The sequence below is a fragment of the Macrosteles quadrilineatus genome, unplaced genomic scaffold (assembly GCF_028750875.1).
Source record: "Macrosteles quadrilineatus isolate MER2022 unplaced genomic scaffold, UCM_ALF_1.0 Scaffold_2__2_contigs__length_208266976, whole genome shotgun sequence".
Taxonomy (NCBI): Eukaryota; Metazoa; Arthropoda; class Insecta; order Hemiptera; family Cicadellidae; genus Macrosteles; species Macrosteles quadrilineatus.
This window is the reverse complement of record NW_026542595.1, coordinates 189,426,934-189,454,168: the sequence shown is the minus strand read 5'-3', so window position 1 is coordinate 189,454,168 and position 27,235 is coordinate 189,426,934. Positions and strand designations below refer to the sequence as shown.

The following is a 27,235-nucleotide window of genomic DNA, read 5'->3' as shown; positions in this document are numbered from 1 at the left end:
CATCAAGTCAACCTTTTAACTCATTGTCAAAGCCTTAATACAGTACCAAGTACAGTAGACCCCCTTTTAACCACCTTGCATCAACCAATTATCCGCCATTGCTTGTAAAATATTACAGTTTGTTTAAACCTTTTTTGAGAGCAGTTCGGTTTAACCGCTGCATTCTAGGAATCTCGGCATTTCTGCTCCCTTGGCGATGGGAACAATACGCTAAACTCTAAGGATGTTACTAAGAATAAGCTAATTTGTACTGAGCTAATTTGTTCATGATTGTATCATTGATAAGCTAATTTGTATTTATCCTTTCTGTAACTCAAGCCTACAAAATGGTTGCTTGTCTCTTTAATTTTGACAATAAGTTCTGTACAGAATTACAATAAATATGGAAAACATAAATTACTAAAGGGATTATAGAATTGTTATCGACTCTATCTATGAGTATAATTTATTCCACTGAAAGTATTTTACTTTACCGTGTTTTTGAGTTTATTTGTGACTTTTCTATGGTCCAGACTTCAGAATAATGGTTATATAATTCCAAATGAATAGCATTTCATTTTTTTTAGTTTTTAGGGATTACTCGTTTCAACCAAACTTTTGAGTTATCCGACCTAGGTCAGGTCCCGTTATGTTAATGAGGGGGTCTCTAATGTACTGAGGTACAGTATCAGGTATACAGTAGATATAAAGTCAATGACAGTAACAAACAATTCTCTAAGGAAACTTGAGCACAGTGGAATAGCAAAAAAATATAACAAATTTAAATAACAAAACAAGTTGAATAAATATTTTGAAGACATTGAAATTTTGTTAGCTAACTGAGTTACAATGTTCCTTTCTTTTAAACATTGGTAAATGTTACTTGTATCGCTTAAAGAAGTATGAATCTCCACTTCAATAAAATACTTATATCCTTTATTTGCAAGACGAATTAGCTTTATAATACAGTACTTTAAAGTTGCGGCAGTCCCTTTGTAGTAAAGATTCTTACCTAACCATAATATAAAGTGGTATATTGTTAGTCCTATAATTTCCCAATTATGAACTTGTGGATTTTCCACAATTTCGTCATTTTTAAACCAGGATAAAATTACATGAGGAGTTTTCTTAAGACAGTTTAGCAAGAACCATTTTACACCCTTAGACTGAATTGTTTTGATGAGCAATAAAATGTCATAGAAAGTTAGTAGCATACCGTCGAATAAAACAGCAATCGCGAACAATCCACAATATATCAGTACACCACTGATAAAAGTGACATTAAAATTTACAAAAAATTCATGGATGTTGTAAATTACCAAGGTCACAACTAAAAATATAATTACAAACAATGTGATAGATATAACACCTTTTTGAACAATAGGCAAAATAGGCCTAATTGGTGTTTTATCCATTTGGTCTCCACTAGATAGGGAATTTCTTCTTTTCGACATGTTGCCATCAGTTTCACACATCCAACCTGCCAAAAAAAGAGCATTACTTTGAAAATGTTTAATCTGCCGTCAAACTGACTAGGGACAAGTTAGTTGAAGAGGATTCAAACACCCACATAACTATATGGAAAACTAATAAAAATAAGGTGAATTGAGGCTATAATGGTATATACTTGAGTCCCAGGAGTTTTCAATAAATTTATTAGACCTATTTCATCATTTTATAAAAATGAAAATTCAAATTCTTATGAAATAATTCTTAATGAACACACACACAACACAATGAGTACCAGTAAAAATAAACGGTATCAGCAATCTGACACATACTTTCTCCCATAAGCTTGCCAAGAACCTTTATCATGGGTAAGCGGTGGGAGTAACTATGATAATTTTGTAGGAAAAACCACAAAATTAGCAATAAATTTTGAACCGTAATTGTTTCAGTAATGGGGGTTGCATTATTTTGTTTCAAGGACCATAACACATTAATTTAAATCAAAACCGGGTCTTTTTCTAAAATCAGATTTTTAATTTTATGGGAAAATAACATAAAACTTACAATAGCTTTTGAACCGTAATTTTTAAAGTAATGGGATTTGTAAATTTTTTTCAGAATCTAAAGGATTAAATTTTTTATCAAAATTGTTCAGGCCATTTTTTAGAAAATTAGATTTTTTCCGTTATTTTATGGGAAATCCCCATTAAAAATCAAAACTAAAAAAAAACTAAAAAAATAAAACGCCTGGAGAAATTCATTAAATTGGACTACAGGTGTGTTCTGTAGCTCTGTACGCACCCACCCACACACATACATCACTTCGAAAACCACTTTTTTGGGTTCAGGGGGATCCAAAATGGATATATCCATCTAAAACTCAAAACTCGAAATTTTTGATGAAAACAATACTTTCTCCATGTACTATGTATAGGAGGAGAAAGTAAAACTGAGAGCCAGATTTGAGGAGCCAATCACAAATAAATAATCCATACATCCGTCATGGGGTCAGTGTAACATATGTGCTTCATAGTTTTGAGTCGTCAAAGTAATATCATGGTCACATTGGAACACGTCTGAGATCATTAGGTTTAAGCTGCTTATAGACTGTGGAAGTAAATTCTGCACTACTCATACTTACCAAGGAAAGAGCCCCTATGGACAACGTTAACTATGTGATTGTTTAGTGCTACTGACAAGTACCTGCAGCCACCAACTATTCTCTTCTTTCCATATCCATAAGCTGCTTAAACATTAATAAGGAGGCAGGCTCCATTTTGTATTGGATGTGACTGAGCTATATCCCAGAGTGTCAAATTTGTAGGCAAGCCAAATAAAAAAATAAAAAAAAACTTATTACTTTGAATAGTTTGTTAAAATAGTAATGTGGGGAATTTATGTTAATTTGAAAGCAATGTGGACTGTATTATAGTTATTTTGAATTGGTTACACTAACCTTTTGTTATTAAACTGATGCGTAGACTGGGGGCCCCCTTTGATGAATCCTGAAATGCTATAATGTTGATAAGTTCACTTTTTCACACTATATGATGTTAAAAAACACTTCAATTGTCTTTATAATAAGTTATAAGCCAGCGGTAAATATTTATGTTGGTAAAGAGGTTTATGGTATTTGAAAATGTAGGAGAAAAGGCATGTTAAGTCCTCATAGCAACAGGACTTGCCCAAGAGTCCCACTGCTCTACTGAAGGAAGGAGTTGGTCATGTGATACATATCAATGACCAATCAGAGAGCTAGTCTTGAAACCATGGGATTTGAAGATACTGATGCACTCTATGAGGAAAACATTTAACTATTTGAAATGGTATTTAAATGGAGATTGTGGTGAAATCAGTTACATATTATGTACATATTATTAGAGTGCATTAAAATTAAAAATTAATATAAGAATACTTAGAACAAAACAGTGTATATATTTGACATACCGGCCCCCTTGAACCGATCCGGTTCAACAGAAAAACAAGAACCATGCATGATTGAAATATGAGGAATAAAAATAAGGAAGGGGGTTGGTAGCCAGAGTTATGTTAGGTTAGTTTATAGGAAGGCGGGAAACCTTAACTACAGGTCGTGTTAAGGTTTTTGTAGATGTCTTGATTTGAACGACTCTTACAGTGCCATCTTGACCAGGAGAGGCTGAGATGATTCGACCAAGCATCCAAGCGAGAGGTGGAGTATTGTCTTCATGAATGATTACTAAGTCTCCGATCTTGAGGTTTTCTTCTCGAGTAATCCACTTAGATCGTTCTTGGAGGGTCTGCAGATACTCTCTATGCCATCTGTTCCATATGTGTTGAGCAAATGCGTGCACAAGTTTCCACCGTTTCAGGCGATTTACAGAGATATCCGTGAGATGAGGTTCTATTAGAGACGTCAGAGGTCCTCCTGTCAGGAAGTGTCCTGGAGTTAATGCTTCAAGGTCAGATGGGTCTGCAGAGAGTGGTGTAATAGGCCTTGAATTTAACATTGACTCAACACGAGCAATCAGAGTTAGAAACTCTTCATAGGTTAGGATTTGTGTACCTATGACTCTCTTCAAGTGGTATTTGGCACTTTTTATTGCCCGCTCCCACAAGCCTCCTTGGTGTGGAGCTCGAGGTGGTATGAAATGGAAAGTTATTTTGTTGTTCTGGGCAAACCGTTGTGTTTCAGGTTTTATCATTAGGTCTTGGAAGCATTTTTTAAGCGTTGAGGCTGTTCCAATGAAATTGGTGGCACAATCTGAATATAAATCTGATATAGTGCCTCGTCTGGCAGTAAACCTAGTTAAGGAAGCAATGAATGCATCTGCTGAAAGATCTGTGACCATCTCCAAATGTACAGCCTTTGTGGCAAAGCATATAAATAAACAGAGATAGACTTTAATTGGCTGCAGTCGACGTAAGATGTGAACCTTTACTGTAAAAGGTCCAGCATAATCCATAGCGGAAACATTGAAACAACGAGTAGCCGTAACACGTCCAGCAGGTAAGTCGCCCATTAAAGGTGCTGTCATTTTAGGCTTAGCTTTGAAACATCGAATACATTTAAATATTCTGGAGCGTATAACACTTCTCTGAGACAATATCCAGTAGTTTTGCATTAACATTGCTTGAAGGAGTTGTGGTCCTGCATGTAGATATATTTTATGAAAGAAATCAATCAGCAGGTGGACTACAAAATGGTTCTTGGGAAGCAAAATGGGATGTTTTGCACTGTACTTAAGTGGTGAATTTTTCAGTCTTCCACCAACTCGTATGATTCCTTCTTCATCTAAGAAAGGTGCAAGCCGTTGTATTTGGGTAGAACATGTTTTCTTAGCTTGAAGCGATTTGATCTCATTTGCAAAGCATTCCTTTTGCACACACCAACATATGCGAATTGTTGCACTTTCAAATTCCTGTTTGGTTAAATGAGTGGTTATTTTTGCCTTTAGCTTTAGACATTTAATAAAACGAAGAACATAAGCCATAACGTTTACAAGTTTAGACCATGAGGAATATTTACTTAAAAAATGTAGTTTAGAGTCATCGGTTGATGTTATGAGGTTGAATGTCTCTGATTTCAGTTCATTAAGAGATTCTTCAGGATCTGGGGAAAGTTTAGTTTGTGGCCATGTAATTGAGTCCCATTTAAGCCACTTAGGTCCTGACCACCAGAGCTCATGATTCATTAAAGCGGATGGTGTTAGGCCACGAGAGGCGCAATCAGCGGGGTTCTCTGCTGAGGAAACGTGTCTCCATATGCATGAAGGAGTAAGCTCTTGTATCTGAGCTACTCTATTTGCCACAAATAGTTTTAGCTTGTAAGATGGGGTGTGGATCCATGACAGCGCAATCATAGAATCTGACCACGCATTGATAGCTGTAATATGGTATTGTTTATCAAACTTATTGATGCAATAGTGAAGCAACTTGGCAAGTAAATGAGCACCGCATAGTTCAAGCCTAGGTATTGTAGTGCGTTTAAGCGGAGCTACCTTTGATTTTGCAATCAACAAATGAGTTGAAACATTGTGATCAGAATCTTCTAACCTTAAAAAGACACATGAAGCATAGCCTGATTCACTAGCGTCTGAAAAGCCGTGTAATTGTATATTACTGGCGTTTACCATGGGAAGGTAGCGAGGTATTTTTAGATTGTCAATTTCTGAGAGCTCACTGATAAATTGAGACCATTTCTCAGAAAGTGTCTCAGGAAGCTGAGTATCCCATTCTAACCCTAAACACCAAATGTGCTGCATTAATGCCTTTGCCCAAAAAACCAGCGGACAAATTAGACCCATGGGGTCATAAATCTGAGCAATGAAAGAAAGAAGTGCTCTCTTTGTATGTACTCCTAAGGGTTTGGGTATAGCATAAGAAAATTTGTCTGTTTGTGGTACCCATTTTAAGCCAAGGACACTGTGACAAGGTTGATCAGTGCTTCGAAGCATGAGGGGGGTTTCACGATGATCCAGCGGAACATTTTCAAGAAGTTTCTCATTATTAGAAGACCATTTTCGAAGCTGAAATCCTCCTTTGAGTAGTAAATCGATAACATCTTGCTGTAAGTCAAGGGCTTCATTTAAAGTGTCACAACCTAACAAAGCGTCATCAACATAGATTTGATCTTGCAGAGCTTTGGCTGCTAGCGGATGGTTATCACCTTCATCGGCCATTAGCTGTTGGATAACACGATTGGCTAAATATGGACTTGAACTCATGCCGTATGTAACCGTGGTTAACTGATACACTTTGATCGGATGAGAGGGCTCTTTTCTCCAGTAAATCAATTGAAATTTTCTATCATCTTCATGAATTAATATCTGCCTAAACATTTGTTTTATGTCACATGTGAAGACATATTTATGTTGTCGAAAGCGAAAAATTATATCAGTGGGATCGTTATGCAGTTTTGGGCCTTGGTGTTGTAAGCTGTTAAGCGAGATTCCAGTAGAAGTCGGGACTGAACTGTTAAAAACCACTCTTAGCTTGTCTCCTTTAAAAACACCATGATGAGGTAGGAAGAAGTGAGGTTTGTCTGAGGGCGGAATTGATTCACAAATTTCCATATGACCAGAAGTCTCATAATCTTGCATGAATTCAACATATTTCATCTTGAAGTCTGGTTGAGCAGCAAATTTATTTTCAAGTGAGTTAAACATACGTTTAGCTACAGGTGCTGAAAGACCCAATTTCTGAGGGGATTCCTTAAACGGTAAACGACAGATATATCTACCGGTATTGTCACGTGAGTGTGAGTTTAGGAAATGTTTTTCACACTCTGCATCAGTTGGCGAAATTTTCAAAGTTTGAGGCGGTTCTTCAATTGACCAGAATCGTTGAAGAGTAGCATGAAGATCTAAGTCGTTAGTTGAGAGAAGAGTGGATATTCCACTAAATTGAAGCGGTTGATTGGAGGGAGCAATAGGTGCGGCACCAAGCACAACAAAGCCAAAAATTGTTCTCATAATGAAGGGTAAATTTTCTCCCATACTTACAGGCGGCTCAAGTAAGGTTTGAGGGAATAGATCCGCTCCTATCAATAAATCAATGGGACCTGGCAAGTCAAAGGTTGGATCGGCTAGCATGTATTTTTTCAGTTGAGCTTTGATGAAGGGTGAGAGTTGAACTCGAGGCAGGATACTTGTAATCTGATCAAGAATAAGAACAGGATGAGAAGAGGCCAAATTTGACCCACTGAGGGAAGAGATATTCAGATGTGTGAAACCTTTAGGCTTTATGTTAGTCACAGAAATTCCTTTGATATCAGGGACGCCAACAGCAGAGCGTTTTACATTTAATATATTTGCACAACTTTCTGAAATAAGTGTGGTTTGTGAGGCGCTATCCAAAACAGCACGCAAAACGAGACCGTTTCCTTTGTGAGTAGAAACTTTCACTAAAGCGGTTGCAAGCAATACAGTATTATTCTGAGTACGAGCCAAACCCATAAGAGTATTCGATTGATTGACATGATCAGGGGACTTAACATTACTTGTACAGGGATCAGTGTTTGCTTCATTCAATCTTGTTTGAGCCTGGTCAAAATGCAGGAGAGTATGATGTCGTTTTGAGCAAGTAAGACAAGTCTGTTTAGATTTACACATTTTAGGTTTGTGCATACCAAAACAGTTTACACATAAGTCTTTACTCTTAATGAAGTCAAACCTGTCTTTAGTATTAATGCCCCCAAATTTAGGACATTTGAATACTATGTGAGTAGTAGCGGAGCAATAAATACATTTAAGCATTCGATCTTTGTCGTTAGACGACAACAATACAACATTAGCCCTATTAGTTTTAGCCTTATTTGCAAAATTAGATTTGATTGGGTGGTTGCTCTTATTTTCATTTGGTGAAAATGTTTTGTTCGAAACAGAAGCTAACTCCGCAGCCTCCTCTTGTGTACATTTATTTTCCAAGAAATGAATTAATTCATTGATAGTAGGGACCTTTTTTGAGTCATTACGTGAGTGCTCAAACTTAGTGCGGAGAGCAGAATCAAATTTACGCAAAATATGCGTTGTCAAAAGCAAACTTTCATTAGCAATATCATGACCAAGAGTTTTTAAGGCCTGGTAGTTTTCATTGTAAACTGAGAGAAATTTCCGCAATTGTTTGACAGTAGGCCTAGTAAGTTGAGGTAAATCTAAGATATTGTTAGTATGAAGAGTGATTAGCAACCTTGTATTGTGGTATCTATCTATCAGAGATTGCCATGCTATAGCATAGTTCGCAGCGTTAAGAGGCAAAGATTTCACCAAACTCAATGGCTCATCTGAGAGACAGGATAGCAAATATGTAAATTTTTCTATGTTACTGAGTGACTCATTAGTATGAACTGCATTTTCAAATATGCTATGAAACGACATCCACTGGTCTGGTTGACCAGAGAATTTACCTAAATCCAATGAAGGCAATTTTATTGTCGGAGGTACAGCCACAGCTTGTGCTGTTGAACTAGCGGTGGACTGATTCAATTGCTCAGATACTGCAGGTGTAGGTATCAATGTGCTACATAAGCTACTAATATTTATGTACAGGTCAGATATTTTATCTTGAAGTTCGGTTACCTTTTCATCTACGATGTCTTCAGGTAGGGGAGTTGTAGAGAACAACTTATTAACAATTTTTTCAAATTCTGCATGTTTTTGAGAAGCTGCAGTTGAAAGTAACTTTATTCTATTTATTTGTTGATCATTTAAAGATTCAAGGGCTTGAACAGTACTTAATGTTGTAACTTGCTTGTCGATACTACTAAGTCTTTGTTCAATAAGTTGACTTTGCTTGACAAAAGATAAAAATCTCATTTTGGAATAGAATAGTCAAACACACAATAAAACTCAAAAGGTCTGTATAAACTCCACCTTGGAATTTATAAATTAAAGTTATTTCTTCACTAGAAATTTCAATAACTTATTTTGCAAAGTATTTGCAATATAAAATCACACTAAATTATTTACATTTTAATTTTCTTTCCAGAAGTTCCAGAAGTATCATTTAATACAATAATGATCAATCGACAATATTACTGTACAAAGCAATCAGCTGTTTTCGTGATAGATGAGAATCAATAACATTTGTAGATAATCAGAACAAGGAAAGGAAGGATAATTATTTCTGGCTACACAATGAATATCCTGGAATGCAAACAGAATGCTGAGAGGGGAAGGGGGGTATGTCTGCTAGAGATAAGGCTCATGAAATGGCTGAGATATAATCATGAATATTTAAAATTGGACATGAAACTAGACTTTCACTTTTGTGCATGTTTGGAAATGAAATATGAAAAATCATCAAACTTAAATATGTTTGATTTTGAAAATATATAGTACAATGTCCTATGATTTAAAAAAATCAATAAAACAACACTGGCTTATTTAATAAATGTTCACAAATTATAAAAATATGTTTGTGATAAAATAAAAAATGTATTTCACAATGAAATTAAATCTTAACAATTCTTTAAATATTTCCAACGCACTGAGTTTATCCGTCCGGCTCGAAGTACCAAAAATTGGGGGAATTTATGTTAATTTGAAAGCAATGTGGACTGTATTATAGTTATTTTGAATTGGTTACACTAACCTTTTGTTATTAAACTGATGCGTAGACTGGGGGCCCCCTTTGATGAATCCTGAAATGCTATAATGTTGATAAGTTCACTTTTTCACACTATATGATGTTAAAAAACACTTCAATTGTCTTTATAATAAGTTATAAGCCAGCGGTAAATATTTATGTTGGTAAAGAGGTTTATGGTATTTGAAAATGTAGGAGAAAAGGCATGTTAAGTCCTCATAGCAACAGGACTTGCCCAAGAGTCCCACTGCTCTACTGAAGGAAGGAGTTGGTCATGTGATACATATCAATGACCAATCAGAGAGCTAGTCTTGAAACCATGGGATTTGAAGATACTGATGCACTCTATGAGGAAAACATTTAACTATTTGAAATGGTATTTAAATGGAGATTGTGGTGAAATCAGTTACATATTATGTACATATTATTAGAGTGCATTAAAATTAAAAATTAATATAAGAATACTTAGAACAAAACAGTGTATATATTTGACAAGTAATAAAACCACACATACTTCAATGTGTATTATAATCTTCAAAAAGCGTTAAACTCGTATTCAGCTACAAAAACATATTTCCAACAGGGTGAAAATCGTGGCAAATACCTACTCCTTGGACTTGGAGCCTTTTAAGAAAACTTTTTTATAGGAATTTTTATGTTGCTCAAAATCAAGCAATTGTCAAGTTCCGGTGTTAAACGAGTTTTTTTTAACTAACAACAGTCATAATTTTTATGAGTTTAAAAGACTCATCTAAAAGCTTATGTTACTAAATGGAAATATAGATACTCACGCTGATGCTGATGGAAATATATCAAACTGCCCAGGGTTTCTCTCCTTTTCCGTTATAATATGCACGCAAATCCAGATTCAAATGAGTAAATATTTAATTTAAACTATGTCAGTGAATGTGTGTAGCACGCATTTCCTTGAATTGCAGCTTAAAATGTTTACGACAATTATATTATCCAGCTGATCATAATGTAAATTGTAAACAAATAACGGTAACGAAAACTTTAAAAACCACTGGGTGAGAGCCCAAGGGGCTTTTTCAACCAGTAAGACCGTTTAAAACATCTACTCAATGAAATCTTTCCAATGAGCCATAAACTAACAAAATCGGTTGTGGAATCATGGAGGAGTTTTGCCGACAAAAATCGTGCTTGCCTATTTTATATATATATACTCTTAGTGCCTGGGGACCGAACCATAGACTTTCACTACAGGGCTTCTCTAATGTGGAATGTGAAACTTGAAAACAATGAAACTTGAAAAAAAACTGGACCATATGAAAATAGCACTGTGTACAAATTTTAATGAGGGTTGATTCAAGGCAAGCCAATTTTTTTCCTTTTTAAATGGTAAAGTATTTAAAAGTCTGAATCCGTTTTTAGTCTAAAAAGATGGCAGTTCTCAATGGCACTGGCACATTTATTTTACAAAATATCTTGCAATGATAAACAGTGAAAGTGTAATCCAAACAACCAATTAATACATGTAGTATTGGTCTGGATTGGTGATTGATTAATTTGATTTTATTTTTGATTGATTAATTAATTTATTAAGTTTGATTAATTTAGTCAATTAGCAGCAAAATAAATACATTGTAAAAAACCTATAAATCAACTAGTATTTTGAGTAGGTCGAGTCAAATTAATCAATGGTTTTGGTAACCTAATTTGAATAACCATACATATTTTTAGACACCTAAGCAAATCAATTCTCTGGTTCTTCGTGCTGCATTCTTTGGACATATATGTCTTTTATGAGATTTCATGTCTTTAGCTTGCCTGAGAGTGTGTAATGAAAGTGTAAAATGTCACAAATAAGTCTTGAATAAATTACCAAAAGAGTCTAATCCAAAAACTACCTTCCCACAAAAACTACCTTCCCACTTTAATGTTTATCACAAAATGCTAAAAAGGGCTCACACTTATTTGTGAAAGCAACAACAGTAGTGGGTAGTTAAATTAGTGTAAGCTTAAAATGAGTATGGCAGTAGAAGATGTACAAACCTTTGTAAAGTTGGTTAACAATCTCATTAAATAAGTCAGGAATAGAGATGGCCATCAGATCTTCATCACCAAAATGATCAAGAAAGTTTAGAGGCTTTACTGGGGGTCTGGACACCTTCTCACCATCTAAATAAAATCAAACCAAATTTTTTATTAAGCCAGATTAACAATAACACAGACATTGCATTAGCTACACTAATACAAAGCAAACATTTTTTATATTTAGTTAAACAGAGATAGTACTAAAAAAAAAAACCCCCGCCGCAGCAAACCCGCCGACTAAGCGAATTTCCATTTGTCTGAATTGATTTTCAATTAAATCTATTTAAATAACATAAATTTTAGTGAGTACCTAGGGTTGCTGCTACAAGGAAATTAATAAAGTGTGTTTTTTTGGTAAAATATTAATAGCTTTTGGTATAAAATAAATAAATTTGCCAAGTTTGATCAAAATATATCCATAAACAAGCAAACTACAACATTTTACAATATTCTCCATAAGAATAACATGGGAATTTTAAATTTACAATCTTTTGAATTTTCTCCGTTACCAATAACTGTACAAAAACACTTTGATATACTAAATTATTTGTTTTTTTTTAGCTCTTTAAAAAGGGCTAGAGAGAAATCGGGAAATTTTGTGTTTTGAGGGCCAAAAATGAGAAAAAGGACTTGCACCTTTAAACCAAATTTTATCAAAATCGGACAAAAATTACTCAAGTTATCGCGTTCACGGACACATATATATATATAAATCTTTAAATATATATATACATATATAAAAATTTGAACGAATGGTGTTTTTGGCCTCTGGGTATATCAAAATGAAAAAGTAAACCGGTCCCAGGCCTAGGTCTTACCATGCCACATACGGTAATAGCTACTATAGGGAAATTCGCTAAAACAAAATAGAACCCATTGTGGATTTGCTAACTGTAATATTTGGATTTGAAAAGTGTTTTGTCTGAGTAAAAATATATTTTATTTTTTATACGAGTATAATCTTAAAATTAAATTGATTTAATCCAGTCATCAACTATATAATTATATATCTATATTAACCCAGTAACCTAACGCATTTTACCTTGCATGAAATGGGGTAGTAGGTTGCTAAATCCAAATTTTCCACCTCGGCGACCTTCCGGATCACCTCCAAAAAGTTTAAAAATCGGTGGAATTTTGCACTATTTTTACGTTTGTCCGATTTTGACCCTGAAGCATAACTTGTTCATAAAGAACAACTATAACCATTTGTAAAGTACATTAAATTACCTATCATTTAAGACAAAAATGGTTATTACAGGCCTAATAGTTTTCAAGATATGACTTTGCAAACAACGGCAAAAATGTCAAAGTTTTGAATTTTTTTTAAGTTTGGCAAACGTAAGCCGTTGCGTTAACCCTAAAGCATAACCTTCTAACTATTTTTCATTGAAACAACCATAATTACTTTAAAACTACATTAAATTACTCATAATTTAAGACCAAAATGGTGATTATAGGCCTAACACATTGAGAGATGGCCTCTTCAAGGTTCATAAAATCTTCCCTAAATGCTTGTATTTTAAGTTTCAAGCTATTAAGTTTTATAAAAGAACCACAATAAGAAATAAACTATTTTATTTCATCTCAAGAACAGATTGTGTTATAACATTTTTTTATGGAAATAAATCTATTGTATCCATCTACATAAACACACACGTACATTGTTACAATAAATGGTTCTCGGGGATAGAACACAGGCTTGTGACGAACGGTATTTATTTAATTGTATCGCCACGGGAGCAGGTTGGAGATCGGGGATATCCCAACCCCGCGCAGTGGTCAATTCATACTATAAAATCAAAATGGGGAAAGTTACAATACTTAAGTCAAAAACATTAAAAGGTTAGAACATTTTAACAAAAAGATTATTCTCTGCAGGATTGACATTTTGGCAGAGAGAACATCGATTCACAGCCTTCTTTATAAATTAAAAATACATTTTGACTGCTAGGTATCAAATCCCCAAACTGTATTGTTATATGCTAAACAGGTATAAAAGAGCCTATCAAAATAAGTCAAAATCACTACGGATTTGTATTGTTTTTCAGGATGTGTCAGAAAAAATGTCCGCACTAAGTCCCCGCAAATTAAAATTAAATACAGTTGAACTCCGCTAATCCAATCTCGACTAATCCGACTTGTCGCATAATCCAACCGTGTCATCGCCTATCAGTGATGATGATGATGTCATTGTTTATTTCACTAATATTTTGACCACGTAGCTTAGTTCCACAGTCTGAGCAAAGTTGATCCACGTCTTTGGCGATCACGGGAAAATATGTAACATCTTGCAAACTTGATGTGACATCATTGCCATTGCATCAAACTCCTGAATGACTTCTGTGGTAACTAAAACATATTTTGAAGAAAGAAGATAAAATATTTGTTTGAAGGTTAAGTAATTTTAGGTAGACACCCTGAACTAGCACTAACTTCATTCTGTCACTACCCTCACCTATTCGGGAAATATCACTGCATGTCTTCGCGCATCTTTCATTAAAATAATTCAGATTATACAACACTGTTTAAATTTTTATTACTATGGGGGGGGGGGGGGAGCTGGCTCACTCCCTTACTTTTGTCCGTGTTGAATATCTCACAGTCACGGGAATGTTATAGTCTTCCGCAATCGGTGCTAAATCCTAAACAAAATCCGCAGTCTTGGGAAAAATCACCCTCAGGTAATTTGTTCTTTTTACTGTTCTGACCATGGTCTCGGCCCCGTAGGTGACAGACTAGCAGAGTTGTACTGTAAAATGAATAACTTGTTCAACAATCTGTGAAACATCTTGAGAGATTTTGAATAATTGTGAAAGGAGGATTGGATATCCTAGAGATCTTATTAGAGGAGCCAGTGTACATCCTTGTTTAGTTTCAAACCATAAATATCTGGTAGGAGAGTTTTACCCGGTTTGAAGCTGCAGGATCACCTAATTTGTGGGAAAGCAGTTTTATAAAACAACTCGGTTATCTTTACAATTGCAGTTTATTCCTCAACCTATTTAAGTAACATTTTAGTTAAACAACAATATTCACACTGACACATTACACTCTATTAAATTAAAATAATAGTTTTGCATGTCAAATTCAAATTTCTCTAAGGAAAAGTTTTTGCACGATATCATGAATGTCCATCCGCCTTGTCAACTTCAGTGCTTTCATCAGGTTGACCTTCAACTCTTCAGGTAAAGCTTGATTCTCATATTCTTGAAGCATCTGAAACAGTAGATATTCATCTGATAAGTAGTCAATATTAAGACAAGTGGAAAACTTTATATTTGTTTAAAACAATGATACATCTTGTAGCCTGTAAAATATCTGTAACTTCATTTTCTGTCTACTTGATTTTGAAGTCAATAATCTTAGTTTAGTTATTAATGACATGATTAAATTTTACAAACTTTATTCCTCTGAGAATGTTTAAATATTTTGGCTCTAACTACAGAGTGTTTTTTTTACACACAACCCAAATTAAAAGTACTGTGAGACACATTTTAATGACACACAACCACAAATTTTGGTACCAGGTATCCCTTTTTTTTCTTTACTTAATTTCTTAATTAAAAAGGTTATTGGGAATTTATTGTAAATAAGACACAACATGGCGTTTTCAAAATTTCCAAGAGTTAGAATAATATGTTGAAAGAAAATCGTTGGTTTTCAAGAATGGATTGAAATTAAGTTTCCCGGTGTGATTCCAGTACCTAATAAATCACCAATTATTGACATATACAAATTTAAGGAAAATTAATCCGGATTTGAGGATAACTTAAATCTCTAGATTTAAGTGAAAATAAAATCAGGCAAATGGAAATTGGCTTAGTCTGCAGGTTTGCTGCAACGGGCATAATTTTGTTTAATATGGATTCGGTTTTCTTAAATTTGTACAATATTTTATATTTATATTTCTGTAATTTTGTCAATTTCATTACTTCCCTTCCTTCAATTATGTGAACCAACATTATTGGTTTGACTTAACAGTAAATTTTCACAAATTAGGAAACTCTTACTCTATGTTCAGCAAGATAGGTAAATGACATTTTTAAACAATTGGAGATTCTAACCACAAGGTTAATGAAAAATCCAAAACTAGTAATTATCAACAAACAGTAGATATATTGTTTAAATAGCATTGAAAAATTGGGATTGTTTTCAGACCTATTTCGGAACACACAACTCTATGTTTAGTTATTATCTATTCAAAGTCAAATCTAAAACAAAGAAATAGGCTAATCAAAAACCAAAATAAGAGCCTGTTCATTAAAGGTAATTTGTTCTACGTTTTTAACAAACTTTCTTTTCCAAATAAAAATGAATTCAAAAATACTCACCGCTTTTGCTTTAGCTTTCTCGTCAGCAAATCTTGGATCCTGTGATATTTCGTGAATTATGCATTCTTGCACCTTTAAATAACGAGCAAAATCTTGCCAACTACTCCCTATTCTTGAGGAAATTTCAGTTACAACTAGAACATAAATGTGTAGGAAAAATAATTACAGTTGTTGCACAAAATAGTTTAAATCTAATGCCTGGTTCATCCAAGGGACAAATCTACGAACTAGGAAGTCATTAGGTTTTCACTACAATTGTCGCAGCTCAGCGACACACAAGTTTTCACGTTTGATAATTCCAGTGACTAGATTGCAGGCGTGACGTAGATTTTGATAATTATTTTTGAAACATTGATGTTCAATGTTTTTACATCGAGGTAGGTGACCATTGATTGACAATTATCAATGTTTTTCTGTTAATAAATTAGCTTTAGAATAATGAAAATTAGGTAACAATCAGAATCAATTAAACATTATTGTTAGGCGGTTTCATAGGGAAATTTCAAATTATTTGTAGATACCACTCAGTTGTTTATTAACTGATGTTATGTTTTTGGTATTTTTGGACTTGAATACAATTTACCAAAAAATTCTATTTAGTTTTATAATATTCATGTTTTATAACAATATTTTAAAATTAACAACTACTGAAGGAAATTTAATAACATTTTTTATTCAAACCCAAATTCTATTAATTTTATCATTTTAACCATGATGGTTATTTAAATTAGTTCTGAATTTATAGCACTTCATACAAGCAGCAATTGCGCCGAGATATAGTAATTTTGATGCAGCTGGCATTTGTATTTAATTTTTCGTTAAGTCTGAGAACAAAACACAACAGGCATCCACCCACACATTTCCCTTCTTAATTTTGTGGTATTCTGCAAGAAAAGTGTTCCAAAGGCATAACCGAGTCTTCACTCATTCGACAAAAATATGGATAACAAAACTATATGAGAGCTGCAGCAGCAGCACGACAACCAACTGCACATGTGAATGCTCTCATATGGCCACATGTACTGCTACGTCGCAGACCTAGTGATTACCTAGAGGTCGTCTGCGGTAACATGCTTGACACAGCCAGTCCAGGGTTGCCACCATAGTGGAATGAAATAATTCATGCCAGTGGCAACCCTGTGTATGGTTGTATAAACCTATCGTTTGTAGGGATCTTTGTATGTACGCTCACTTGATTCTGTGGTCTGCTACATAGAGGTTTTAGTTTTTAGATGTTACTTTTGGTCTCTAGGGACCTCAAAACAAAAAAGTAAATCGGTAACGGGATCACGTCTTACCATGAGACCTGCAGTAATTAGCGTATTCCATAGCCCATATGGAAAACTTGCTAAAAGGTAACAACTAATATAGGCCTAAAATTCATGATCATGAACCATGGGACGACCCAAAGCATCCTTTTTATAATATTATGAGGTAATACTAGCAACCAGTGTTACTTTGTGACTTAAAAATCTGTGATATTTGATATAGAGTCGATAAAGATAAAAATGAATAATTCTCATCATATCCCTATTATTTGCATTGTGAGCCCTATTATTTTCATTATGTGCGCGATCTCTTTGAGGTATCTTAGAAAAATTACAAATACTAATGAAACATACTATGAAACACAAAATCTAACGTGTCATTTTCTTCTTCAGGCTACATTTTAAACAAATAACTTTACAATATTTTACTTCAATTCCCTAAAATATCAATAAAACATACTATGAAAACACTCAGAAAGGGCCATGTGGCCCTATCTTTGCCTGAAAAAATAAACGATTATTCATTTAAAAAAATCCTCTCTCTCACAACACAAAATGTAACGTTACGTCATTTTCCACTTTACATTTTATGCAAACAACATTACAACATTTTATTTGAATTCACTGAAACATCACCAGCCACAGATAACCACATTTTCGCATGGATGTAAACAAAATCATATCATAGCCATCTGTTTTGATGTAAAAAAAATGTAAACTTGAAAAAGTTGAAATGATTGACTACAAAATTCAGCAAAAACTTTCACAGGATATTATCCAAACCATAGACTAGGCAACATAAGTAGACTCCTCATCCCATTGTAAATTTTGAAGCTTGTTTTTCGTGTCTAGTTCATGTACGTCCACACTGATCGCTGGGGTAGACAAGATTTGTTTCTGTTATTTTAGGGTTATTTTCATGATTTGTGCTTTACTATATGGTTATATAACTAGGAGACTAGTTATTGCTTATGATTACATCGTTTTATTTGGTTAAATGAGGTTTTAAATGACTGAAATAACAAGAAACAAATTGTAAACAAAACATAACCTCTAGAGTTGGACGTACAGAACTAACAATAAAATTGGCTTCAGCTGTTCCATAGGGATGACAAATCTACTAAGGGAGTATGATTTATCTATGTCCAAACTAAGGCCACACTAAAAAAAACAGGCCGTAATGCTCGTCAAGCATGACGTCACGATAGAAGATGGCAATGACGTAGTTTACCGTTTGTGATCAGCTGCTTGTTTTAATTTTCCCTTGGAAAATAAAAGAAGAAATACCCTTTGTCACAAAAATATTAAACATTACGTCATTGCCGTCTTCTATCGTGACGTCATGCTTGACGAGCATTATGGCCTGTTTTTTTAGTGTGGCCTTGGTCCAAACCCACAAAAGGCACATATAGAGGAAGAGCTTTAAATTGATACCCATTATGCATATAAAAATAATTATTTAGGGATCGATTTGCTGCTTTATGATTGCTTTGAGCCCCTGAGTAAATTATGGCGTACATGATACCACACAAAATAAAATTAGGTGTAAGTTAACTTACCTCTTGTGTTTAATCTTTGCTGATCTAGGCTGCCATTTCCAATAACACCAGAGGAACTTTGTCTTGGAGGGGAGTAATGAAATGTAGGCACTGTGTTACTGTTGGTATCCTGAAGTGGGACATCTCCTACAGAAAAAGACATTCCAATCAATATAGTCGAGTAAATCCATACGACAAGCCTAAAAATGGCTTTAAATTATTTTATTTGTTATTTTGACTGAATTATGTGCATTTACCAGGAAAAAGTCTAAAGAAATCGGAGTTTCGGAAGTCCAAAATTCAAGATGGCATCCAAGATTTTGGTCAAATATTTGTATAGGCCTACCGTAATGTCCTTTCTTACGATTTTAACACTAATACCGGAACCCCGGTATGACAGACCCACGGGAATTTAAAAAAATGAATGTTGGCAACACTGTTTATTTGGGAGATTCTATTCCCCCAATACCTTCCCCCCTTTTCCTCCCCTAACTATTGATATATTGTTTGTTCATTTTGCATGGGTGCCGTGACCTTGACAGGTTGTCTGTTCATAACATGCCCGTCTCAGAACCCCATTGTTAGTGTATTTTAAAGCGGGGTCTCACAGGCCGAGGGTTTCAGTTTGTGTGTTTCTAAGCGGGGTCCGTTATTTTTCAAATGGGGTCTCACAGACCGGGGGTTTCGGTTAACGTCAGCCTAGGTAGGGTTTCGGTATTAGTGTTTAAAAAATGTATGTGTACTTTTTGCTTGAAACAATCATTAATAGGTCTTAAAATAAAAGAACGCAACCAGTTTGGTCTAAATTGGATCATTTTCAGAAGAAAATTTTACAGGAAAAATAGTACAAGGTTTTAGTATTTTTTCAAATTTCTGGACACCATATTGGAAAAAAAAACAATTTCCGACCCTCCAATTTGATTAGACTTCTAGTATATTATTTAACACTTATTGGAAATATAAACCATAAAAACCTTTTAGAGCAATCTTTTTAAGGTTAGGTATGCTTATGTAGTTTTTATTTCATATCTTGACTAATAAGTCATTTATCCATTAAATATATGATTTAAATATTGATCAATGCGTAAGCTAAACAACATGTCTTCCATCAAAACGAAAAAAGTTAATTGGCCATGGGTTCAGGTCTTACCGTGAGACCTTTGGTAATAGCTTTAGCTCCTAGCCCATATGGAACACTTTTACAAAAAGATAATAACTTAGGGATTACCGCCTAACTAATATAAAATATGACCATGAACCATGGGACAACCAAAAAGCATCCTTCAATTAAATTAATTTATTCACGACGTAAACCAGTTTACAAAATGATAACATAATTCAGTACATGCATTTTACAATTAACAAAATGACAAGCTAAAAGCAGGCTTAATGTAACTTAAAAAAACAAACAAACAAATTAATTATCTATATAATTATACCTTCCGCAAAGATTCGTGGCGACTAAAGGTTCAGGACGGTCGGGTGGTGTCCCAGCCCCTAAATTTTACAACTAAAACATTTTACCAACTATGCATTAAGCCCAGTGGGTGACTCATGGTCAAAACCCAGAGCAGTCGAGCAAGGGCTAATTTAGGGACTGGGACACCACCCGACCGGCCTAATCCCTCAGCCGCCACAAATCTTTGCGGAAGGTATAATACGCTACATGAAACTTTGTCAGTTGAACTCCTCCGCCATTTCTTAACCTATTTTATCCATTGACGTCTCATTGGAAAAAGCGTGTTGTGTAGGTGGCAAACTGGCTTTACATTTTTGAAAAAGTCCCTTGGGACCCCAGTGGCTGTTAAAGTTCCCATGTCATCCTTATGAAGAACATAATTGTTTACATTTTGATCAGCTGTATAATTTAATTGCTTATTGTTGTTATTTATTTTTCAATTCAAAGTTTTTAAACTCATCGGAAATTATGATGAATTTTATTTGTTTTTAAATAACTACTTTACTTCTTTGCAATTGCTCGATTTCGAGCAACGTGTTTACTAGTTAACAATTAATACAAGACACACTGAAGAAAATATATAATCGACAATTTTAAAAGAAGTAGGATACTATCCTTTATAATATTATAGGGTAATTTTCTTCTTTATGATTGCTCCAAGCCCCTAGGTACAATAGTCGCATTTAGTATGGACACGCTAGGGCTCAGGCTCAAGGTGAAGGGGGGAGTGGTTTATTACTCATTTCCAAAAACATCTGGCCCACACGGCTCTGGGGTTGTTCAGCTGTCTTTGTGGCTAGGTGTGGTGGAGGGGGTGGGTGAAATGTATACAGGACGGCTAGTAGAGACGAAACCGCACGCCCAGACTGCTTGTGCTTACTGTAAATTATGTACTACGTATCATAAAAAATCAAATCAAGTGTTTAAGTTACCTCTTTTGTTTAATCTTTGCTGATCTAGGCTGCCATTTCCAATAACACCAGAGGAACTTTGTCTTGGATTTGAGTAATGAAATGTAGGCACTGTGTTACTGTTGGTAGCCTGAAGTGGGACATCTCCTACAGAAAGACATTTTATTCAATAAGTTATTCATCCTTCAACTTTAAATATATGATGTAAATATTTAACAATGCCTAGGCTAAACGACCTGTCTTCCAAAGATAAATAACTCTTTTCCTTTCATGAAGGATATGATAAGAATACAACAACTTATTTGTACACAGTTATGAAGGTTGGTTTCATGAAGGCCTATGCTATGACATGTACTGAGACCCAAGAGACATTATTATATGATTGTATAATTTCATTTATCAATTATATAGGCCTAATGGTCTTTTTGTTGGAATGAATATAAAATAAAAAAAATAAACCAGTTTAAACTACAATAAACAATCCCTTCAAACAACATTAATCCATAGTAAGCCTTACACTACATAGGCATTTAAGGTTATTAGAATTGCTATGTGTGTTTGACCCATTGTTTGACCATCAAGTCAGATTATTATTATTATTATTATTATTTATTTGTCATGAGAGCCGAAGCCCCCTGACTGCATACCCGGTACCTATCCGTTAGGACATACCCGGGCCCCATGATGTAGGCCGAAGCTTACGCATCAACCTTTAGCACATCATGGGCGGATGACTTAAGGTCATCAGGCTCGCCGGCTGCCGAAGCAGACCCTTCGGAAGGAGGGTTGCCCCTCAATCCTAACCAGGGATTCCGGCTGCTTGTTTAAGCGTCACTCCACCTGGGTTCCACTAGGTCAGGACCTAGAGGTCCATGGTAGAGCGCCCTGACGCATTTAGTACAAGCAACACTCGGGACCTATCTAATCCCTGACAGGCAGAACCCGCCATCGATAGCCAGGAGGAAGGGGACCAACCTCCCATTTACACCACTACCCGATCGAGGCCTTACCCATTGCTGGGAAACCAGAGATAACCAGAGCGATAGATCCCCAGATACCCCTGGCGGGCTCGGACCCAGCACCCGATCTACTTCGTTTGCCCGTCAGACCCAACATCACTGCCAGGCCATCAGGGTTTCCCAAAAGGAGGCAGGTATAGAAGTGGGACCCACCCGGATGAACCTATCCACCAGAGGTGGCGACACCCTTGAATCAATTGAGGTTCCGGGAAGAACCCCCCACACTCAAGATAACCATACCGTCCGTGCTCAGATACCAGATACCGGTAAATGCCTAATCTATAGTCCTCGCCACCCTAAGTTGAGGCAGCCCAAGGCCGCACGGCGTATATCTAGTGCGGCCTTTGGCTGCCTCAACTTAGGGTGGCGAGGACTATAGGATGTGTTGTTTCCCCGGGCATGAGAGATGAGATAGCTGAGGATCAAGGATTCATAGTGTCATCTCAGTTGTTGCTTCTGATGCACATTGAACAACTCAATAGAAGTCTACACCTTATATAGACAAGCTGGTAGGATAGGCTCACAGAAAATAAAAGGTGAAGGATGGAAATGATGGAATCAGTTGATTCTCTTAGTGGTGCCTCTGTCATTAGGAATTTTCGGAAAAAAAATAGACTTAACTTAGCCTAACCAAAACATTGGAAGTAAGCCAACAATACCTAGGCTATTAACCTACAACCCATACCTAGCACAGAAAACACACTACTATTACCCAGAATTCTCACCGCGTGTTTAACAGTGTTAAGTACTCGGAGAGGGCTAGGCCTGTCAATTCGTGGGCAGCGCCACCAGCATACAATGCACCAATGCTGGTGGCGCTGCCTACGAATTGACAGGCAAAGCTCTCTCCGAGTACTTAACACTGTTTACTACGTGGTTAGCATTCTGGGTAATAGTAGCCCAGTATGTTTTCTGTGCCCATAGGCTCCACTTCTCAATCATCTCCATTCATACCGGTACATACTTTGCTTTAAATACCTAGCTTCGTATGGTCACCATTTCATTAAAAAGTATTAAAGTAGGATACATAGAGGCTCCCAATATAAGTGTAGACTAGGTAGCCTATCTTAATCGTTTGGGTTAGGCCTGGTCCTTGATCATTTATCTTAAAATCTTTTATAACAAGGAGTGTTTAAACAAATAAGCTAGGCTAGTTTAGATAAGTTAGTAACTTAGTTAGCCAGTAGGCCTATTTGTTGAACATCCTTACACTACTCAAAGAGAATGTCCATCTGTTTGACAAAAGAGAGCTTTACCACCGATATGGCACTCGGCAAGCCCTACACCTCGATTTGCCACAATGTCATCTCACACGCACCTAAAGAGCTGTCCCTGCAATGCCAAAGGCTTTTTCACACCCTACCAGAGAAGGTGCAGGAGACGAGCACAAAATCTTTTGAAACGGCTATTCGTATATCTCGCTAGAGGGGCTGAGTAATGAGCTCCTAGAAGTTGCGTGAGAGACCCGCCCACACATTGTATTATGCCACAGCTCTCTTTTGTATGTATAATATGTAAATAGTAGGGAGTGTTTTAATGTATATTCGACTCAATCTATCTAACATTGTCGGTCACCGATTAACACTAATACCGAAACCCCGGTCTGACAAGCCCACGGGAATAATCACAAACGCATTACAGTATGGCAACACTGTTTACTTGGGAGATTCCATTCCCCCAATACCTTCCCCCCTTTTCCTCCCCTACCTATTGATATATCGTTTGTTCATTTCGCATGGGTGCCATGACCTTGACAGGATGTCTGTTCATAACATGCCCGTCTCAGACGCCCAGCGTTAGTGTATTTTAAAGTGGGGTTTCACAGGCTGAGGGTTTCGGTTTGTGTGTATCTAAGCGGGGTCCATTATTTTTCAAATGGGGTCTCACAGACCGGGGGTTTCAGTTAACGTCAGCCTAGGTGGGGTTTCGGTATTAGTGTTAAGGAATCAAGTAATTTCAGGTTAGGTTTTACTATGGTGTACTGTTAGTAGGCCCTAAGTTTAATCGTTATCCAGGATAGCAATATTAAAGTCAGGTTTACACTGGAGGTTTGGAACACCTGTAAGTTACATAAGTTACAACAAATGTTCCTAACAAATTAAGAAACACATGCGGTACTTTTTGGAAAGAAACATTTTATGTTCGGAACAGTTTTTTTGGTGTTTAGACCTAGGCCTACATCATTGTTTCCAGCCAGAAGTCGGTAAAGATCAATGGTTGTTCCATCCATTTAGAACCCAAGTTTTATTATTTCGACGTTGTTTACATCAGTTCCTTTCTACCCGCCGCGCCCTCCACACGCGTCATTAATTCCGTTCTCAAAAAAATTACAGTTAGCCTGGACATGACTTTCTTAAAAAGTAGGCAAACTGGATATCCTCAAAAAGTTGTTTAACTCCCGCCCGTCTGCAGTTCTCCTGATAAGGAGGTTGATATCATTCCTATTTATATCATCCAGCAGGTTAGTTCCACTGTATTTTGATCTAAATTGCAATGACAGTCTCACCAAGTAGGCTACTGTCTCGGTCTCCGGTTTAGATAAGGTCGCACAGGTTGCCGCGGCCAGTTAAAAACATTCTCTCATGTCCTATATCCTGTTTTGTATAGGCCTATCTGTGAATAAATTATCTTTGAATTGCATTGTATTAATCTAACTTAACTTAGTGACCTCGTGTCCTTGGGAACAGTGAATTTTATGTTTCAAACCAAATCAAAGAAGCTGCACTATCTACCTTATAGCATAGACTAACCAACACAAGTAGACTTCTCATCCCATTGTAAATTTTGAAGCACGTTTTTCGTGTCTAGTTCATGTACGTGACACATGGGCGTTAGTGTCGACGAAACTTTGTTTCTATTATTTTAGGGTTAATTTCTTGATTTGTGCTTTAATGTTTGGTTATATAACTAGGGGACAAGTTATTGTTTATGATTAGATCGTATTATTTGGTTAAACAAGGTTTTAAATGGCTGTAATAACGGGAAACAAATTGTAAACAAAACACGACCTCTTACATAAACCGTACAGAACTAACAATAAAATTGTCTTCAGCTGTTCCATAAGGATGAGAAATCTACTAAGGGAGTAGGGCCTATGTTTTATCTATGCTTATAGTAACTTATTTTAAGGGTAATTCTGAGCAATTAGGCTACTTGGTCAACCCCAAACTTTTTCATACTTTACTGTGGTCATAAGGATGTTCTCAGAAAATAAGAAACATATAATTCAAGCCCCGCAAGGCCATCGTACAGGTTGCCGAGCGATAAGAAGGTTCAAAGTCCACGCGATAACAGTGGCTTGCGGGAGACGCGCGGAAGGTCAGTTGTGACAGTACCGTTATGTTATGTTAGGTTAGGTTAATTGATAACCTGAATCGGGGTTATGATATGTACATGTTATATCTAGGTTTGGCTTCCGAGCGTCATAACCTAACCCAACCTAACCTAACCTTGCGGGGCTTGAATTATATGTTTCTTATTTTCTGAGAACATCCTTATGACCGTAAGTTAGTAAATATGAAAAAGTTTGGGGTTGACCAAGTAGGCCTAATTGCCCAGAATTACCATTTTAAGCTTTTGTTAACTTACAAACGAATTAAGAAACACATCTTAAGTACCGTACTTAGTAAGTTAACAATAAGTCTTAAAAAAAAATTTTGTTCCAAACTCCAGTGTAAGGAAACGCCGGTAAATACTGACAAGGATCCTCAATAAGCATAGATTAACTTAAGTTTATGATAAATTTTGGTTAAAGGTAAATTATAGTTCACTTAACATAAGTTATGCCTATTCAATGCGAATTAGGAATTACCTACCTCTGGAATGGACGTTGTGAGTACTCTTGCCTGTATCATGAAGTATTGTTTTATGATAATCCAAATTGTGTGTCTTTATGTTAAGAACACTATAAATATATTCTAAGACATGAATGTCCGTTGGTTGTAGCTCACACCTTTTTTCTAAAACTTTCAAAAGAGTATGAAGATCATTGATATACTCAAAAGTTCTAGGGGAATTTATCACACCCTCATATTTTCTTTTGATAGTTGTAAGAATATTCTGGTTTTCACATCTCTCGCTTGCGGACTGGTATGTTGATAAGGCCAAAAGCTTACAACTTTCATAACTAGCAAGTTGTGATTCCTCGGTGTTTTCCATGACTTTAAAAAAGCTTTAACTCATATCAGTTGGTCCTGGTTGTAACCTATCAGGCCTTGTTTATGCTCGGCCCTCTCATATACTTGCTAATTTGCATAAACTTAGAGTTGCCTTACTTCAGGTTTTGTTTAAATTATTAATACAGTAACTGAGTTTAATTGATAAGAACAAGAATAACATTTAATCTGCATCAAACCTTGGTCCAAGATAGGGTACAATAGCCTAATCTTTTAAAACTGACTCAAATATCACTGATTTATTACAAACTATATAAAACAATTTATTAACGAATAACAATGCATTAAGTTGAATCATATTCAACTACAGTTTGGCTAAAATAAAATTGACCGTAAAGAATAGATACGGAACATTAAAAAATAACACAATTTTAAAACATAAATAAAACAAAACAATGCACTTGGCGTGTCTGTGTGACTTGTCTGTCTGTTGACTCGTTGACTGTTGACTCTGACTGTTGTCATTGTCAAGTCAAGTCGTCTTCTTGTTGTTGTGACGTGTACGTACAAAAATATTTACTTTTTTTGCGATCACTGATCACGTGGTTCCCTTTTTCGGTTCTCATTGCCTATAAGGTGGTCTGGGAATTTTTATCCATGAAACTACGATGTCTTTATGGTTGTCCATTTGCTTTTATTCTCCTCAGTCTTTATCCTTTTAGCAAAATTTCCATGTAGGGAATAACGTGGGTCTATAGCCGGATTAAAGCTACGCGCGCACTACGGCGGCACGGCACGGACGGGCGGTACGGCACGGACGGCATTTTTAAGAGGGGGTGCGCGCACTAGGGCGGCACGGCACGGACGGACGGGACGGGACATCCGCACATCCGCAATTTAGGACAGTTGACAGTCTGTGAGCTAAAAATTGTGAGTAAAGATGTATGTAGATCATCCATGAATTCCGAAAGTGGTGATAATAGGTTTTAATTTTAGCAGAGGAAGAGGTGACAAGAAGGTGCAAGCAAAGATTTTAGATAC

The 27,235-nt window shown here is 35.9% G+C and overlaps 1 protein-coding gene across 5 annotated transcripts; it reads right to left on the bottom strand.

Annotated features, from left to right (window-relative positions):
- Positions 1 to 433: 433 nt before the first annotated feature.
- LOC128987061 (uncharacterized) lies at positions 434 to 26,672 on the bottom strand. 5 transcript variants are annotated; one of them, XM_054407733.1, is made up of 5 exons: positions 25,895 to 26,672; positions 21,082 to 21,207; positions 18,712 to 18,837; positions 11,509 to 11,634; positions 434 to 1,459 (listed from the first exon to the last, which is right to left on the bottom strand). In XM_054407733.1, the coding sequence occupies exons 1-5, from the start codon at positions 26,235 to 26,237 to the stop codon at positions 627 to 629; spliced, it is 1,554 nt and encodes a 517-aa protein (XP_054263708.1). In that variant the 5' UTR covers positions 26,238 to 26,672; the 3' UTR covers positions 434 to 626. The 5 variants fall into 5 exon arrangements, with proteins under 5 accessions (XP_054263708.1, XP_054263709.1, XP_054263710.1 ...); XM_054407736.1 differs by lacking the exons at positions 434 to 1,459; positions 11,509 to 11,634 and adding exons at positions 14,521 to 14,769; positions 15,885 to 16,018; XM_054407734.1 differs by lacking the exon at positions 18,712 to 18,837.
- Positions 26,673 to 27,235: the final 563 nt, after the last annotated feature.

Bases quoted from the DNA above. Each gene is read 5' to 3' on its own strand.
- LOC128987061 (XM_054407733.1), bottom strand. From the start codon at position 26,237: ATGGAAAACACCGAGGAATCACAACTTGCTAGTTATGAAAGTTGTAAG. The intron at 18,838-21,081 runs GTAACTTAAACA...CTTTTTCTGTAG, and splicing joins GCAAAGATTAAACAAAAGAG to GAGATGTCCCACTTCAGGAT. The intron at 1,460-11,508 runs GTTTGTACATCT...TTTTTTTGGCAG, and splicing joins TGTTAACCAACTTTACAAAG to GTTGGATGTGTGAAACTGAT.